The 19,967-nt window shown below is 44.7% G+C and overlaps 1 protein-coding gene across 4 annotated transcripts in view; it reads right to left on the bottom strand.

The window, feature by feature from the left end:
• Positions 1–1,961: 1,961 nt before the first annotated feature.
• LOC147700941 (killer cell lectin-like receptor subfamily F member 1) overlaps positions 1,962–19,967 on the bottom strand; it is a 105,213-nt gene continuing 87,207 nt past the window's right edge. For all 4 annotated transcript variants that reach the window (XM_086928550.1, XM_086928552.1, XM_086928551.1 and 1 more), the window contains one exon: positions 1,962–2,286. In XM_086928550.1, the coding sequence (XP_086784676.1) occupies positions 2,139–2,286 (148 nt within the window). In that variant the 3' untranslated portion in view covers positions 1,962–2,138. The remainder of the gene's footprint in view (positions 2,287–19,967) is intronic.

Here is a 19,967-nt window from a genome sequence, read left to right as displayed (position 1 = left end):
TCAGCACCGCCCGCCACAGTGTTAGGGAGGCATGTTGTGCACTTCCATGCACAACATGGCAAGCACCGCGCGGTGCCTGCCATGTTGTGCATGGAAGTGCAGGGGGTGCACCCCCCACATTCCCCCTGGAGGGCCCCCATAGCAGACTCTGCATGCCTTTCCGTTGCCGCCATGGAAAGGCATTCCTAAACGCATATTGTAATATGAGAAACCACGACCATGTTGCAGCCTTTTCCGCTCGGTCGCAACTCGACCGGGGCAGAAATGCGGCGTCCGGTCTTTCAGTCTGCCGCGGACCCCCCAGCAATAATAATATGGCAGGGGGTCTTTTCTACACAGATGGCGGGCGGATTGCCCTGTTGGGCCGGCGGTGACCACCGCCGGCCCTACGGGTGCAATCTGCAAGTAATCCTAATGGGGCCCTAAGTGTCTCGCTCAGACCTATGCCTAGATAATCAAAAAATGTTACCCGTTCCAGGGGTTCTTGTAAAATCTTAATCTCCCGAAGACCACCCCGTACTTTACCGATCACCATATATTTTGTCTTTGAGGATTTCTTTTACCTGATTCACTTCCAGGTCAGCTTAAGATAGTCCAAAACATCACTCTCAGATGGATCAAAGGCCCCTGAAAAATGCAACTACATTTCTGAGCAAGAAAGTCACTTCATTAGCTCCCTGTCAAACCTGGATCATCTTACAGTAGTCTATCTCCAAAATTGATGCCTTAATTGGGTAGCACTTGAGAACTTAGCAATTTAGATCCCACCTTAAACCCCCTTTTGGACACAGTACAATTCCACATGCTACTGTATCTGTTCACAAAAGATGAGTGGGATTGCTAGGGGAAAATACTGTTCGGCTCCTTTGCAAGCTCTGCGCTTTGCCAGGACATCATTGTTAGTGAAATTCCAGCGGCGTACAGGGCGTAGCCAGCCTTCATGCTTTACATGGCTTTGTAGATATGTTGCCTCACACTGTGATGGGGAGGCACGCCATGGCTTTTATGGTGGGTTATAACACCCAGGCATTTGTCACATTCCCAGATTTACAACAAGTTGTAAACCTGGGAATGCACCAAAAGCCTATGCCTCCCCAAGAGAGGCATAGGGGAGGTGCAATAAGGAGAAATAACATTGTTCATCATTGGTTTTCCTCTTTCTTTTGATTAGCAGCACACATATAAAGAGGTGTCCCTTCAAACAGAAAAAAAATCAGCCCTACAAGGCAGAGACCGTGGCACCATGGTGCAAGGGTGTGTGCATTGGCGCATGGCAGCCAATTGAGAACTAGTGCAGGGAAGGAGGACAGGAGTGTGCCATATCTAATAGATATGCTGCATTCCTGCCCTTTTGTTTTGCCATAGGGCAACACTGCAGGAAGGATTGTGGTGCTGCCCTATGGCAAAATATTGTAAATGAGGCCCCTTATCTCCTTTCAAGTGGCTGCCATCTGGACCAATTGTCTTGCTCATATAAGTGTCTATCCTGCCCTGTGTAACTTTTAATGCCTGCTGAAGACTCACTGTTTTTGATGCAGCTTCGTTCATCAGGCATACACTTGTTCCTAATCAGTCAGTCAAGCTATACGTTAGATTGAATTCTTGAATACCCATTTAAGTACACCTTTGTGAATTTCATCCAGTTTGCCCATGACACCTCTGTTTACAATTTATCTCCTGAGGCCTGTTTCATGCATTCCTATTGTGGACGAGTACAATGTATCTTTGTTTTCCCAGTTGTTTTGTGGACTTGAAGAGAACATAGTTAATGTAGACCCTTGCCTTCATAATGGCCATCTACACTGATGCTACATGATGAAGATGATTGATATTGGTACATATGAAGTTTGATAAAGGAATGTTGGATACATTATTGCGCTCTAAAATGTAAGTTGTGCTCTTGAAAAAGCTCATCTGCGAATCACATACATACATACATATATGCATACATAAACAACAATGACGTCTCAACCATCACTTTTTTATTACTATTTGCTTCTGAAAATAGCAAACATGACTTTGGTATTAAATATTTATAAAGCAGACTATGTACAAGGAAACAGTATATGTTTTCAATTTCATAAGAGTGCATGTAAACATAAGTTCCTTTATTACATTCAAAACTAGTCTTTGGATAATTAGCTAAAGCCAAAACACCTCCTGTCGAACTGGATTGCCTTTTTCTCACAGATCCACTTGAGGGTGTTATTGCACTTTAATGGGTAGATCTCTTTTTTACTGTACGAACCATAGATAGCTCCAGGCTCTCCGGATTTAATATGAATGCTGTTAGAGAAAAAACAGATAGATGAACTAGAGATCATTACATATTGCAAAGCAAACTGTACCATTGCTGTAGTTGCAAACACATTGGGTTTACAGTCAAAAGACAAATGTTACATAATTTTAGAAATGTATTGAAAATATGAACTAAGGGTAAGATGTCTATGAGTTATAGAAATTAGACTAATTTTGAGAAAGTTCTGAAAGGAATAATGCACATATGCTTGGTGACACCAAGGGGAGCCAAATAGATAATCAAGGTGAAAAGAATGGTAATTGGGTGTATTTGAAGCACTGTCAAGCAATCAGTCACATTCAATCAATGCCCCATCTGACACGAGGAACTTCCACTTGTTCGCAAAACACCACTGTTTGATTCCTAAGGCTTTACTTACTTCCGTAAGTTTACACTTTTGAGAAAGTTTACTACTTTTAGCTATTCACAAATTGCACTTTTGTGGTAACTTACACTTTTGTAGAAACGTACACTTTTTAAGTACTAAAACGTGGCCAACCTCTGGAACTGCCACAACCCTCCTTGGAAAATAATGGAAAAGGGACTTCAAGTGAAAAGTCATAGGAAATAGTGTTACATTAATTATTTTAAAAAACTACAAATGTAAATAAATATTAAGGAATGGGAATTTTTTCTCAATTTGCTATTCGCTATTTGCTAATCGCAAATTGAGAATACTTTCAATGGTGCAGGGGTGTCCAAAGGACACCCTGTTGCACCCCTGAAATAAGTATGGGTGCACATGTGGTGCACATACATGCCCTAAGGGCATGTATGTGCGTCACATGGCACTTTGAAAAATGCTGAAATGTGCATTTTTCAAGGAAATCGCAACTTACAACCAACTAGAAGTTGGTGGTAATTTGCGATTCCTTAAGGGCATTTTTGATTTTTTTTTGCTTAATACATTGCATTTAAGGAATCGCAAAATTTGCTATTCCTTAAATGCAATCGCAAAAGGAGGAATCGCAAACTTTGTGATTCCTTATTTTGCACCCTAATTCCTTCATACATACCATTTTGCGAAAATGATTTTGCAAAGGTCGAAATTCTGTGAATTTCAGCGTTTGCGAACCCATTTGGCCTTGATACATATGGCCCTATATCTAACAAAAAATGTGGTCCAAAAATCCTACTGAATCCCTCCTTACTGAAAACAGCTTATAAGAAACATATAACTTATTGACTGATGTGAAATTTGTGGATTTCTCCAGGAATTTAACATCTGGCCACTTGGAGTGATAATACATTAGAACTAAAGCAATCGTCTTATTAGAGGGCAATGTCTAAAAGTTCCCGTAATGTCCTGTCCACTTCTTGTCATCCATTCTTGGGCCTTTAAACAGTGTACCACGTATAGATAGTTTGACGCTACACTTTTATCACTGTTGGCACATACTTCACATTGCTTGGCCCATTTGTCAGTCGCCATGTCCATTGTAGGCCACCAAAAATGTGTTATTGGTAAAACTTTTAACAATGACATTGCCATGTGACCATGCTGCCTGATTTTCATACTAGGGGGCTTATTTATGAGCCCTTGTGTCACTTTTGCACCACCGGTGCGTCACTTTTTGTGACGCACCAGTGGCGTAAAAAATGCGCCAAGTTGCGTCATATTTACAAAGTGACACATCTAGGTAGATGCATCACTTTGTAAACCCCTGCGCCACATTATACCTGCGCCAGGTATACTGTATGCAGGATGGGCGTTATGAAGCAAGTAAGTCTCGTAGAAGTGAGGCAGTGAAATCTATGAGATTTCACTGCCCCAGTACGTACGCAAATGCATCAATATCTTATGTCTTCGTCACTGCGGCCGTAAGACTGATGCAGGCACATTTGGAATGCAGCCACAGCCCGTGGAGGGAGTTTCGGTGGGGCGGAGAGGCGAGGCAGGGGAGGGGCAGGGTGGGGGGTGCTAAAAACTGGAGTATGGATAATTGAAGGTAAGTAAACAATTTAATTAATAAAACGAATTTCGTAGCGCGCCCTGCATCGCAAAATGCCCCGCCTCTCCGCCCCACCGAAACTCCTTCCACGGGCCGTGGCTGCTGGAATGACCCATTGCTGAGGTTGCGTCACTTTTGAGACACTCCAGCAGTACGTCCTTTTTGCGCCTACAGATACGTCAGAAAAACTTACGTAGCTGTAACTCCTTGCGACATGATGCCTCATACTATAAATATGATGCAGACAGTATGTCGCAAGGAGGGCGCAATAATAAGTGTGGCTTTGCTGTTTTCATGCAGCGATGTGTCACTTTTTCCTAAATGAGGCCCTCAGTCTCATACCTTCTGGAGAAGACACAAGTCATCTCTGACCACAAGACAAACTACATTTGTTTGCTACATAACAGTGGTATGTAGCATTTTGTTGTGGGAGTGTTTCTCGAGTTGACCTTCGAGGCGGAGAGTGCAGGCTGTGCTGAAGAGGAGGAGGGCTGCCTGCCACCCCGAAAATCAAGCGTATCACCGCCTACACCCGGGCGCTGGACCACAGCCCCCAGGGTGCATCACTGCACACACACCTGTAGCAACTCAGGGGGAGGCACTGACATCGCGCCTAAAAGCGCTGCCTCGGCCCCTGTCCTGCAGGAGTGTTTATCGAGCTGACCTGCGAGGCGTAGAGTGTAGGCTGTGCTGAAGAGGAGGAGGGCTGCCTGCCGCCCCGAAAATCGAGCGTATCACCACTTACACCTGGGCTCTGGACCACAGCCCCCAGGATGCATCACTGCACACACACGTGTAGCAACTCAGGGGGCGGCGCTGACATCGCGCCTAAAAGCCCTTCCTCTGCCCCTGTCTTGCGGGAGTGTTTATCGAGTTGACCTGCGAGGCGTAGAGTGTAGGCTGTGTTGAAGAGGAGGAGGTGTGCCTGCCGCCCGGAAAATAGAGCGTATCACCGCCTACACTCGGGCTCTGGACAACAGCCCCCAGGGAGCATCACTGCACACACACCTGTAGCAACTCAGGGGGAGGCGCTTACATCGCGCCTAAAAGCCCTTCCTCTGCCCCTGTCTTGCGGGAGTGTTTATCGAGTTAACCTGCGAGGCGGAGAGTGCAGGCTGTGCTGAAGAGGAGGAGGGCTGCCAGCCACCCCGAAAATCGAGCGTATCGTGGCCTACACCCGGGTTCTGGACCATAGCCCCCAGGGTGCATCACTGCACACACACCTGTAGCAACTCAGGGGGAGGCGCCGACATTGCGCCTAAGAGCCACTCCCAGCCTTCTGTGGCGCTGGACACTGCGGGGGACAAAGCCCGGGACCAAGGGGGGCCTGTCTGTGCCTGTCCGTGACTGGGAGAGACTGGACAGGGCCACCCCTCTGTTGTGTGGACTGTGAGTACTTGTACACGGACTTTCTTTATTGTGGGAAACTGTAAGAATACGGGGATTTGTAAATACATACTTCACTGTGCATATGGGTTTGCCAAACTTTATGGGTTTAACTTTACTGCTATTGCTATGCAATCTATACCATTCCAGTTAGCCTTTCTTTTGGTTCAGTTGCACGTAAGAAGGGTAAGAGATATGGGGAAGACTACTCCCCCTTGTCAAAGGCCCAACACCAGACAGAAATCTTCCAAGCAAACTGCTCACCCTCACCCTACTGCCATTGATAGAATGTTACTGCAGGTCTCTAGTGAAATCGAACACACAGACAGGCGCTTGTCCCTCAGACCAAGATTGCCTAGTGTGACCCAGTTGGCCGAGCCAAGCACCCCTGACACCCTAGAGGTATCTATTCCATAAATATCTGCTAATTCACTAGTGTTACCCCCAGAACAAGCTAGTGTACCCATAACCAGAGTTAACAGAGTAGATAAGGTTGGAGAGGGAAAAGGAAATGTCCTGCACAAAAGAAGCGTACAGTTAGGGGGGACGAGGAGTTGGTTCTTACATAGTAAAACACTCCGTCAATACCGCAGAGACCAGCCCTTTGGATATCCATATTAATTCTTTTGTCCCGGGTTAGGCCAAGGTGTTTAAACAGGAGCTTAAAACTTTTTTGGACCAGCTCCTTAAATCAGAACATAGTGATGTTCTGAAAAGTATTGCCACAATAAAAACATCTTTGGACATTTGAGGATCCAAAATCGATGCAGTATTAAAAATTAGTGATAGTTTAAAGGCTATAAATAGGACTATCACGAACCAAGGCACGCAGGCATCCCTTTCCCCCGGTGGGCATACAGATTCCACAGTAGGCTAATCCAATACTCATAATCGAATTTTGCCCAGTGGACAAATCCTGAACCAATCCCCAAAGACCAAAACCATAATCCTGAGGCTTTTGGTAAAGGTATGGTGGATGTTCACCAGGTCCCACATCCAGTGCCAAATCCCGTAAGGAATACTATACTCCCGAAAACAAGTCCGATAAAACCGGCTCTCCAACATATAGATCTACCCCCCAGAATCAACCCCTTATGTGGTAATCCTAGCTGGAGTTCCATCCCTGGAGCCAGGTCGGGGTGAAACATTTATGGAATTGAAAAATAAATTAATTTAATGGCTGAATAAACATAGACCACTCCCTTCCCTGGCACACACTGAAATTATATTTGCGCCTAGGGTTTGCTGGCTTGGACAGAGACAAAAAGATATTTCTGGGGATTGTGTGGTGATAAACTTTAGAGATAGGAGGGCAGTTCATTACATTCTTAAAGGAGATCAAACTTCCACAGGGTTAGGAGGCATTCAAGTACTCCCATTGGGTTACTTTTATCCACCCAGTCCTCTCTTGGATAGAATGGACAGTGTGTATAAAAAGTGGGAAAAGCGTGCACAGAATAATGTCCCGCCACACTTAGTCCAAGATTGGGGAAACCAGGAGTATTTTAACATATCTGTAAATAATCGCTTTAGCCCTCTGAACCTGGTTGACTGACTAGCACCCCTGCAGGAAAATTTGAGCCCAGTCTCGAATACTTATATTGATCTCTGCCATCTAGAAAATCTAAATCTTGGTAAACAAGCCTTGCAACCCTCCCCAAAGAAAATTTCCTTATCTGAACCTCGGTGTATATCTGCATTACGCAACTCTGCCCAACAGATACAGGAGTCACTAGGGTATGAAGATTTGGCTATCCCTTTGAACATACAGCAGAGTGGGCCCCTAGATCACAATAACTCTGGTTGCCAGATAGCATTAGAGCAGAGCATTAATATTCTATCCTGGAACGTAGCCGGTCTTGGTTCGAAACTGGATCTCGCAGATTGGGGCGCCTATGTCGACTCTCATAAGATCTGCTTGTTCCAGGAATCCTGGTTACGGGCTCCCGCTTGCAGAGTGGGGTGCGCAGCACACTTTATCTCAGCTATTCAAGGGACCAGGGGGAGACCTTCAGGTGGCTTATGCACTTGGGTTGGAATACACTTGGGGTGTAAAACTGTAAAGTGTTAGAAACGCTGTCCCCTGATATCCAGTGTACTCTTCTAATATTTACCAATGACATGAAAATAGCGCTTATAAATATTTAAAATATTTATTCACGTCCAGTGAAACAGGGGTCGACTTCGCAGGTTTTAGACTCTTTGATAACCTTTTTACATACCCTGCCCGAGACCGCTCACATAATAATTGGGGGAGACTTTAACTGCCACTTTGAACGCTTAAATGGCTTAACCCCTTCGATGCGGCGGCAATTCCCCCGCAGCACTAGGAGGGAGGGGGGCCGAGTGGCGCTCGCGTGCTCATGACGGAGCCGCTCCTTCACGAGCCTTGGTTGAGCTGTGCTCATGACGGAGTGGTTCCGTCATGGCCCCACCCGCTCAATGGAACGTCCGGCGCGGAATTCGCGCCGCGCAGGCGCGCCGAGCGAGCCATGACAGAACGGCTCCAACATGAGCACAGCTCAACCGAGGCTCATGGCGGAGCGGCTCCGTCATGAGCATGGAAGCAGTTAAATACCCCTATTACTAGTGAGCAGGATTCTGTATGATCAATTCCTGACTGTAACACCTACCCGGCCAGGGGTTGGTCCCCGTTAGTTCATCAAATGAACTCTTTTACTGTGATACACATGTTTAGGGCATGTAATGGACGTTTTCCCTCAGACAGCCCGGCCACCCCTACCTATAAAAAAAAAAGGCCAATCTTATATTATAGACTATATATTGGTAGATGTGGAGCTATGCCACAGAGTTTTGGATTTCGCAGTAAACATCCGCTGCGAAAGTGACCATAACCCACTGGTGTTAAAAATCAAACTGCCTAACCTGGAGTCAGTTCAAGGCCATCCTACCTCAGTAAATTTAAATCTGGCAGTAACAGGTGGAGACAGAAGAGTTTGGTGGGAAACTTTTTTCCAAACAGATGACAAAAAGGCTGTTCTTTATGAACAGATTATTCCCCACTTGGAAGTTGCTTCCCAATTACCAATAATCGACCCTAGTTCCGGCTGTTTTCAAGAATTACTTAAAAACCACCAGGAAATGTTTGTTAAAATCGCAGAGTTCTTTTATAATACTGACTTTAAAGTCCCTCCCTGTGCCATTAATACAAATTCTTGGTATAATAAATCTTGCAGAGATGCTAAAAGTGCCCTGCTGTTAGCGGTTAAAGACAAGGATACCATTCGCACTAAGGAAACCAGGGAAACGTACAAAAAAATTGTAGCAAAGGCAAAATCCATATGGGAAGCAGACACATGGGAAGCAATCAAACTGGCCCTAGATAGCAGAGATATGAGGGCCTTCTGGAACCTAGTGAGAACTGGTAGGCAAATTGGCATTAGAACCGAATCTAGGGGAGGAAGTCTGGAGGTTGCGCTTCCAATCTCTATATTCTATATCTGAGGAAGGAGATAAAACTGACAGGCACCCCATAGACCATAATATTCTTGTGGTTTCTAATGCCCTGGCTTGTTCTGAAATAGAAGTCAGTGCAGCTTTGGCCAAAATGCTTCTGGGCAAAGCCCCTGGATTGGATAGAATTCCAGGGGATTTATTTAAGTACTAGCAGCCCGTCCCGACGTTGTCCGGGTATGAATTGCTGCCGGCCAGTAGTATATTGTTTTGTAGGATTTCGTTTAGATAGCATTTCTTATCTGTGACAGGCTTGTGGAAAGCTCTGATTCACAATGCACTGCTGATGCCCTCAAGAGTGCGTGTTCAGTAGTGTGTGAACTCGAGTTTCCCTACTTTATTTTTCCTTTCAATATTATATAGCGCGAACTCGACAACATGGCATGAGCACAATTTACATTACAGAAGAACACATACATTTGTGGTAGGCACGGGGAGACAAAGCAATTTGCCTGGAATCACAGGATGTTGAGCTGATGCCGAGATTCGAACGTAGCTCCCCAGCTCTAAAGTTCGCAATTCTAGAACTTGTGGCGGGAGGTGTGTCTAAAAGTGTATGTCAATGCTGGCCATCAATGAGAGAGACCTGTGCATTTTTCAAATGGGTGGGGAAAAAATATGAGTATGTTGCTGGAGATGTGGCCGCCGTGCCACCAATGTACTTACCAGGGGAGGGTAAACACCCATTATTCCGCAACTTTCTCTCCGCATACCATGACTCCGCATACTTTCATTACGAAAGTACCATGACTCCGCAATGCCATTATAACGCATTGCATTACATTTTAGATGCTTTTACCACGCATACCATTTACAACGAAATTCGTTGTAAATGCATGAATGGTAAAAGCATGTTTTTTTTAAATGTTTGGATAAGGTAAGTATGGGTATAGGGGTATATGTTTGGGGGTACTGAGGGATATGTTTTGGGGTGTTTGGGTATTTTAAGGGTTCAGATATAGGGGCACATTAGGATTGCCGATTTTCCGCATCCTTCGGGCGGCGGAAGCCACCGCCGGCCCGGAGGATGCGGAAAAACCGCAGCGGACCCACCAAAGACCCACCGCCGCATTAGGATGGCTGGTGGGTCCTGGTTTCAGTCCGCAGCTTTTCCGCCACGGTTGGCTTACAACCGCGGCGGAAAAGCCCTAATATAGTGGCGGTGTCTCTCAGACACCGCCAGCCATATTAGGATGCCCAAAAAAATATAATTTTCCGCTGCGGGTTTTCCGCCGTGGAAAAGCATACGGACCTTCACTGCGGGGGCCCGTTGCGGGCCCCCTGGGTGAGGGAGGGGTGGGGGGTGCACATGGGGTGTACCTATGGTACCCCCCTGCATTTGTATGCAGAAATCGTCAGGCACCGCACGGTGCCTGCCGCTTTCTGCATACAAATGCATTGCATGCATTTTTAACATTTCGGCAGGTGCAGCTTGAAGTCGCACCCGCCGCAATGTTAAAAATAGAGGATGTGACCGCCATGGTGGCGGTCACATCCTAATTGCACAGGAGGGAACTCCGCAGGCCATGCGGAGGTTCCCTCCTACTCAGTGATCGTGGATGGACTCAAGTCTGTCTGCGATCATAATGGGCCCCATAGTTTTGGGTTATGGGGTACAGGGGTAGTTTTAGGGTTTAGGGATAGGTATGGGTTTTTGGGTACAGGGGTATTTTTAGGGTTCAGGGCTAGGTTTGGGTTTTGAGGTATAGGGGTATTTTTTGGGTTCAGGGCTAGGTTTGGGTGTTGGGGTATGGGGTATTTTAGGGTTCAGGGGTAGGGCTGGGTTTTGGGGTGCAGTGGTATTTTTAGGGTTCAGTGCTAGGTTTGGGTTTTTTCAGGTACTGGAGTATTTTTAAGGTTCAGGGGTAGGTTTGGGTTTTGAGGTACAGGGGTATTTATAGGGTTCAGGGCTAGGTTTGAGTTTTGGGGTACAATGGTATTTTTAGGGTTTAGGGATAGGTTTGGGTTTTGGGGTACAGGGTCTATTCATAGGGTTAAGATGGGTTAGTGTTTAAGGGTGTTGGGGTATTTTAAGGAGTAAGGTTGGGTTATGATTATGGGGTGCAGGGGTATTTAAAGGGAGAAGGGTGGGAGTAGCACACGATATGAGACATGGCATGAAGGGCGGAACGTACCTCACGCCCCCAGCGTTTGTTACACCCCCAGCACACGCCCACAGCACAACGCAGAAACGCCCACAAGGTACTACTTTGCTGGCACGTTCTTTTACCTTTTAAATGTATATGGTGGTCGTCTGCATAGCCTAAGTCCTTCTGCTGCAACTGCCCTTTCCAACGCTGTATTGGGTGTTGTGATTGGTGCTGTGGTTCCTGAGATTTCCCGCCTCAAAGGTTTGGCCTCTCTCTTTATTATAATATTATGGATATGGATGAAAGCTTTGTGTGTGTTCCATATATAACGACGTTTTTTAATGCCATATTTCAAGGTATGGAACTCCCTCCAACATGGGTAGGGGTGGAAATCATCCCTATTTACAAGAAAGGCTCCCCAATGAACCCTGCTAATTATCGCCCAATAAGTTTAATTGACGTGACACAAAAGTTGTTTGCTCCCGTCCTTTTTTAATTTAATTTAATTTAATTTAAAGGAGTTTGTAGAGCGCCTGGTGACGCCTCCCGGCGTGTCCCCGCGCTGTGGAGAGAATGTGAAAAGGAGTAGAGGAAAAAGCCCATCACCAAGTAAAGAGGCAGGTTTTCAATTTCTTCCTAAACACGATTTCGTTATTCTCCATCCTGATATCCAAAGGAAGAAGGTTCCATTTCCTGGCAGCTAAAGTCCGGAAAGATCTGCCTCCCATTCTAGCTTTTTTGGGGCGTGTAGTTCTGAGCAGGCCCATACCTTTAGATCTAAGCGACCTGCTGGGTTCATAGACAGACGCCAAGTCCGACATGTAGGCCGGTGCTCTGTGATGAATTATTTTATGGCACCAAAGCATAGCTTTAAAATCAATCCTCTTCCTGATAGGCAGCCAGTGGAGGGCTACGGGAGAGGGGCGTGATGGTGCTCGACGAGGGAGCCTTAGGACCAGGCGAGCTGCCGAATTCTGCAACACCTGTAGCTTTTTAATATTTTTCTCAGATGTACCCATGAGCAGCACGTTTCCGTAATCAATACGGGACGTTATCAGTGCTTGCGTCATGGTACGCCTGGAATTGATGGGTAACAGGTCAAGGGTGCGGTTCAGAGTTTTCATCACCCCAAAGCACTTGCCCACAGTTTTTCTTATGTGGCTATCAAAGGACAATTTATTGTCCACCCACACACCCAAATTCTTCGCCTCTCGAGAGGGGGAGGGCAAAGGACCAAGGCAACTGGGCCACCACTCAGTCGTCCATTTAGCCTCATTGCCTCCCATGATGAGGACCTCTGTCTTAGTCCCATTAAGTTTCAGACAGTGGTCGTTCATCCATGTGGCAAGTTTAGTCATGCAGGCATTGAAGTTATCAGCTTCCTTAGAAGGGGCTTGGGTCAGAGATATGAGAAGTTGCGTGTCGTCGGCGTAGGAGACAAGCTCCACGCCGAACGACTGCACTACCTCTGCCAGAGGGGCCATATATAAATTAAACAGGGTGGGACTCAGGGCAGAGCCCTGAGGCACCCCCTGCTCAAGCCTCACCCTATCGGAGAGAAAGCTCCCCCTTTGGACTTGAAAGCTTCTGTTAAGCAAAAATGCCTTCAGCCATCCCAGTGCCTTATTGGTGACTCCCGCTTTGTTTAGACACTGTAGCAAGATGGAATGTGCTACAGTGTCAAAAGCGGCACTGAGATCAAGCATGATGAGGGCCATTGTCTTTCCCTCATCTGCTCCCTCACGTAGGGTTTCTGTGTCCCTCAGGAGAGCTGTCTCCGTTGAGAAACCTGATCTAAAACCCGACTGGGATTTATGGAGAACATTATGGGTCTCAAGATGTTCCATCAGTTGGGTGTTAGCGACTTTCTCCGCCAACTTGGCCACATACGGTAGCAGGGATATGGGTCGTAAGTTATCCATAACGTCCAAACTGATGTTGGGCTTTTTCTTAATGGGTAGCACTATTGCCTGTTTCCATTCTTCCGGGAGACAAGAGGTTGAAAAGGAAGTTAGTAGCAGGTGCCTCAGGTGAGGTTCCAGTACTGAAAAAGCTTCAGCTAAAATTTTTGGTGGAGCTGGGTCTCCGGGCGATCCTGATTTGATCTTGTTGCACATCTTGGACAGCATCTCATAGGAGGGAACTTCAAAAGATTTAAGACAGACCGGCGTGTTTACAATTTTCTCATTTTCAGTAAAATCTGCGGCCGGGGCTCCCTGTTTAGAGAAACTGGTATAAATTTTACTAATTTTACCAGCAAAATACTGAGCAATGTTATTACACGATTCCACTGAGTCATTTTGGATGGAGGAGGACATCTCCACTATGGATATCTCCTTATATATTTGAAACAATTCCCTAGAGGAGTTGCCTGCTTCCGTGATACGAATGTGGTAATGCTCAGCTTTTGCCAGGCGAACGGCTTTGTTATATTCTTTCTGTGCTGTTTTATACTGTATTTTTATGTCTGTACAGAAGTTATGACGCCAGGTTCTCTCAAGTTTCTTGCAGGCCGTTTTCAAGGTCTGTAGTTCTTGTCCGAACCAAGGAGCAGTTTTCTTAGGCCTCCTATCATTGGACATGGTGCGACTAGGGGCTGTGATGTCCAGAGCCTTAGTGACGATATTGTTTAGATTTTCGTTGGCAGCCTCACAGTCAGCTCCTTTCGGAGGACCTTCATCTTGGACAATTCGAGTGAAGGAGTCCAAGATAAAATTCTTCCATTTCCTGCGTTTGTAACGCAGAGAGTGTTGACGAAAAAGCTCTGTTTTGTCAATTTGGACTGAAATGGGGATAATATAGTGATCCGACCAGGGTATGGGTATAGGATCTGTAGTATGCACTCCCAGCCAGTTACCAAAGACGGGGTCTAACAAATGTCCTAGTTGGTGTGAGGGTTCTTTATTTTTAAGGTCAAATTGAACCGATTGCAGTTCCATACGTATGTCAGCTGCATGGGGCCCCAGTTATTTGAACGTCCTCACAACAACAGAGAACTCATTTCTTAGACAACTTGTGAACCTACCAAAGAGTACTCCATTAACTCCCTTGAGGAAGGATCTCGGGATTGGCCGATAGGGTAACTAATTGCTTCCCGCCCATTGCTGTTCTGGCATCGTTTATGGAGCACATCTGAGCTCTTAAACAATAGGGAGGAACTGAAGGAAGTACTTTCTATTTTGGGAGCGGGGAACCTACCATGGATAGCATAAATTAAATCTAGACTCTATCAAATGGTGTTGACAGCTATGTGGTCCTCCCCAGAGGAGGCCTGTTCCCTAACTTAAAAAAAACTTTGAAATATACTATCAAAGTATACAATTTATCACAACTCCTTCAGAGCACAAATATTAAATCCATGACCTATAGTTTTCTGGATGTCAAATCGCATTACAGGTTTGAACCTGTGTTAAATAACATCCAACCACTCCTCGCCAATAAATTATTCCTGTAATTTAGATATGGGGTGCTCCCTCTCAGAGCTTTCACAAACAACTGGAAGGGTAGTACCAAGCTGGACTGCCCAGGGTGTGGGTCGAGTGAGGAAACAGATCTCCATGTTCTTCTTTTCTGCCCAGCCTATAGTAGACCTAGGGCCAAATGGGTACTCCAGCTTTGTAAAAATACGGGAATGAGATTATACTGAGGTTTACAGGCTACTGAAATATGATACTAGCCAATCGTTTGTCTTTGTAACCTCGAAATTCTTGCTAGCGATGTGGCACATGCATAGAGTAATTATCAAGAGCCAGAGCTCTGTAATCACTTAAGAGTCAAAACAACATGTTTATGCAGCTATCCCTATATAGGAATAAAATCCACTTCTACATTTTGTGTAAATTTGTAATTATCACCTTGCTATTTTTATCACTTTTTATAACTCTTTTCTATTGGATTTATTTAACTTATTTATTGAAATGCTTTTAATATTTTAACATGTGTATATTTGCTCGGTTTAATGCAGAATCTCAGCCTCTGTTCTGTCTAAAGATTTTGTTTTCCCTTAGCATTGTACAGTTTCCCTTAGTCACCCCAATAATTGTATTTATAACCACTTTTACACCTCTTTGAGAATGATGTATTGCTGCTTCTGATAAATTTCTTGTCTGTGCTTTTATGGATTTCAGCCGAAATAAAGTTTAATTGAACTTGAACTTGAACAGTCAGTATATAACTTTCACTTAATGGTTTAATGGATGGCTGATAAATAACACTTGACCATATTCAGTGTCTATTAATTTTTGTCATCAACAACAAAAGAGTGTTCCTGTTCTGATTAAGGTGGAAAGAAGCACAGAGCACAAGGAACCAACAAAGCCCATTCGGTTTGTTAAGAAAGTCCTCACTCACCGACCTGGTCGGTGACCTGCTTCATCATCGGGCCCCACCGGGTGTGACCGAATGCCACCCCGGTGTGCTGCGACGCCAGAATTACTGCAGAGCTGGTCTTGTGAGGGTGGGAGGGCTATGTGAAAATTTACGTGAATAGTGTGAAGTGGTGAGTTAAAATTGCCTTGTATGTATCAAAAAATTCATTTAATCAGAGATCATCAAGGGCAAGGTTAAAAAATGTGATGGTGAGTAAGGCCAACTAATTGGATGGTCTACTCCCACTAGCATTAAGTGACAACGTGAATGGTCAACATGAACATGTTTCAGCCGGTGTGGTATAATTAACCTGGCATTCGTCAGGACCTAGAGTGTAAACCTCGGCGGTATGGGCACTCTAAGGCCCACCCAACCAGAGGTTAATTTTTGACATTAATTTTTGTCACCAACTATGCAATCAATTTCTAAAATTACCCACAATGTTCGATCTACCATTCATAAATGGCAGACACTACATCCACCTCACTTTTCTGTTTATGGTCTGAAGAAGGACTGAACAAAACCAATTGGAATAACCTGTCAGCAGGAAAAGTGTTTCTTCAAAGAACAAATATGGCTACAAAATGCTTTTCTTGGAACTTAGAACATAAGCCAGCAATGCAAGCTAAATCTGTCAGTCCACCAACAGAAGATGAGATGCTCATTAATGGTGATCAGTTGTTAAAGTAAACGTACTTCCCCATATGTATTTCTTACTTTGATCTATTGTGTAATCACATGCCAACAACTTCTTTTCTACTCACCTGACACAAACACCTTACCTTTATTTTGTGTGCAAAGTCCTCAAAAAATGTGTCATATTACTCACACTGCCCAGCAAATGAAAGCTAGTTTTCCTTGGAATTTGGTGTGGGAAACACTTTGAGAACACCCCCAAGGATTCCGTCGAGAATAATACCCTTAGAGGAAATGTTATGTCCACGGTAACCTCCATTTTAAACAAAAGTCATGCCTGATTCAGGCAATGAGGAAAAGGCAGCATCTGTAGTCTCTGACATTGAAGGAATTGACTGGGAAGAAGAGAGACTGGAGAGCTAGACCTTAGCCCAGCTGAAGGGCTTCTGCCTCAAGTTTAGAGTTTCATAGTCTGGATGTTAAAACAAGCCACATTTCATAAAGGCGCTGAGGGCCTGGATTGAGTCAAGGGCACCTGAGAATAGAGTGGAAGTTGAACCAGCAGAAAGCATCCATGATTTTGGCAGAGTTCTGTTGCCAGAGGAGTAGGCAGATAGAAAGGAAACCCGGGCACACGAAATGGAAATGGCAAAACTTAATGGACAGTTGTCAAGAGAAGAAGCCAAATGGAGCATGAAATTAACTTGAGAGAGATGGAGCTGAAAGCTAAAAGTATGGAACTTACTCCCTCTGGTGGCAGTGCATCACCAGTGCAGGTAGAATCAAGGGTGTATATACCTAAAGAAGTGGTAAAATAACTTTTTAAAATTATGACATAGGGCAGTGGGGCTGAACTGTTCCCATGAGGCACAGGGTCAGACTGATTTGCATATGTCCATGTCTGAACTGGGGTGGCAGAGTAGGCTTAAGAACGGTGATGGATTAAACCCAAATCTGTTGGCTGGGTGTGAGTGTTTGATTGGTTCAGATGCTCCGTCCATCATCACCCCCTTTTGTACCGCTTTGTTCACCATAAGTTGGCAGGGTATGCTCAGACATGAGTCCCTTTCTTACCTTTTCACTGGATTCAAGCAAGCCTGACTGAAGACGGCTGTAATGCCAGAAACCGGTCCTAGGAAGCTTGAATCCAGTCCAGGGAAGGCATGGCTTGGCAGTTCGGGCTGGACTGTTCCCATGAGGCACTGGGTCAGACTGATTTGCATATGGCCATGTCAGAACTGGAGTGGTGGAGTGGGCTATAGAACGGTGATGGATTAAACCAAGATCTGTTGACTGGGATTGAGTGTTTGATTGGTTCAGATGCTCCGTCCATCACCACCCCCATTTGTACTGACTTGCGGCAGAATAGCACAACAATTAACATGAATATTTAGTCTTAATTTTTTTTGTCTATTAAAGTCAGCTTTCAGTCTTTGTTTTTTATTAATATATTGCTGGTCAAATCTCTCTTTGAGTACTTGTTTTGACCAAGAAACAGATTTCCCTATGAGCTTGGCCCTTTTGATTACCATTCCAAATTTGGGTCGCCCAAAATACACAAATATACCTGAATTCTTTTAGAATTGTTGTTGACAGGAAACATCCAAAACAATTAGACCTGAGCCATAAGTTCCGAAATCCCGCAACAACAACTAGGCTGAACAATGGCTTTGCCTTAACCATGCATGTGCATGGTTAAGGCAAAGTCAGTCTAGTGTTCGGGATGGGCATGGTGAGACGGGCGTCAGAACAGGACAAGTAAGAGGGGTTGGGAGTAGTTTTTAGGGGGTGGGGGATTTGGGGTCGTTGTTGGGGGGTGAGGGTTTCGGAGTTGTTTTTAGGGAATGGGAGGGGGTTTGGGGTAGTTTATAGGGGTGGGGGTTTGGGGTAGGTATTAGGAGGTTGGGGTTCTGGGTAGTTTTTAGGGGTGGGAGGGCTTGGGGTAGTTTGTAAGGGGTGGGGGGTTTGTGGTAGTTTCTAGGAGGTTGGGAGTGGTATGGTAGTTTCTAGGAGTTTGGGGGTGTATTTAGGGCTCAGGAGGAGAGGGAGGACTGGTAACCTTAGAAACAGATAGGCGTTTATCATGCATGTCTTTATCACGAAAACTTGTGGTAAAGGAATGCATGGTAAAGCAATTCATATTTAAGACACCGTCATTTTAGAGACTGCGTTGTAAAGGTACGCGGGGTAGAGGAAACCATTTTTGTGACATACAACCGGTGTTGACCGTCAACTTACCAAGTGCTCCCAAACATGTTCCTCACTACTGACGTCTTATTGGCTTCAAAGACCACCCTACTATTTAAAATCCCCTTCCACCTCCTCCAATGAATGTTTGGGATCGCCCTCTCACTGTGAACACTTCTGAGGAAGGTTAAGTTGAATTGTTTTCAATTGTTAATAACAACTACAATAATACAATAATATGTTCTTATGTAAAATAAACTACACTTAAAATACAGTTAACCTTAAATAGCAAAATATTTCAATTATAGTATACTGAGATGGTAATAAAATGGAGTGGGCTATTGGCTACTTAAGGAAGGTTTAGACATGTGTACCTATATTCACTCAGATTAGAAAATGTACATGTTTATTGAAGGAATATAGAATTACAAGTGATGTGTAAGCATCGCATACCAACATGAATGAAAAGTACTTTAGACATGCGTGCACTTGAGTCAGTGAATATGTGTGTGCATTACAGAATACCTCAGATTACAGAAGGTTAATCGTTTCATTAGAGTTTGAGTCTCATGTCTGGCTAGTATGTGTGCTTGTATGCAAGAATAATGGAGTGAACAAAAGCATTTGAATACTTCTAAATTGCTGACAAACGGAAGTGCTTCAATGCCAGGAAAAGTTCATGATGAGGCAAAAACGCCTCTTAAACTAGCAGGTAAGCAATAACCTTTGCTTTAATGGGCAGTCACTAGAAATTAGCAGTTACATCCATTTTATAGGAACTTACAGTGAGAAGGTCCAAAAAAGCAAGCGAAAAACAAAACGAGGGGTGCTAAATGGATCTGAACCCATTTCTCACAAGAGAAATTTCCAAAAGTTGGTGGTTGGTGGACTGTGGGTTTATTAGAAGGCCAGGATTAAAGTACAACATGACCCAATAAGATTTTGCCTCAGACTCCTGCAAATGTTTCTGATAGGTCTGATATTCATTTTGCTCGGTAAACTCCTTGTTTCCCCCAACATCAGCAATATCCTGTGGTTGTTCTAAATGTGTGACCTTGATCTTCTTTGATTCTTCCACAGGCATGTCCCTTGCTGAGTTATATTTGTACAGCTGCAACCTTGTTTCTTTCTCACTTCTGGAACAAATATTGAGTTCCTGCAATTTGATTCGAAGCCCCCTATGGTGTAGAAGATTGCCAGGAACACGGGGCCATGGCATGATGGCTATACTCTTTGTTTTGCCCATAATACACCCTCAATAAGAGATGAACAGACACCTAGTCATCTTTTGTCCATACAGGCATATTGTTTAAATCTGTCCCCTTCCTTCCGGAACTTCCCTAGCTTAAGATCTCCTTTAGACAATTTACATTCATATTTATTGTTATATAAAAGTCAGAATGCATCTCAGTCACATGAGCAATGGCAGCAGTATCTTTCTGCAGAAACCAGAGCATGGGCGTTCGCAGACATTTTTCCAGGGGGGGGGGGGCAAAATGTTAACGTCATCACCATCCTCCGACATGATGTGTGCCAGGTGGGCCACAAGAAACACTGGGGCACAGCACTGGGATA

The sequence above is a fragment of the Lissotriton vulgaris genome, chromosome 7 (genome assembly GCF_964263255.1).
Source record: "Lissotriton vulgaris chromosome 7, aLisVul1.2, whole genome shotgun sequence".
In the NCBI taxonomy this organism is placed as follows: domain Eukaryota; kingdom Metazoa; phylum Chordata; class Amphibia; order Caudata; family Salamandridae; genus Lissotriton; species Lissotriton vulgaris.
The sequence above is the reverse complement of the archived record's forward strand: the minus strand, read 5'-3'. Positions and strand labels throughout refer to the sequence as shown.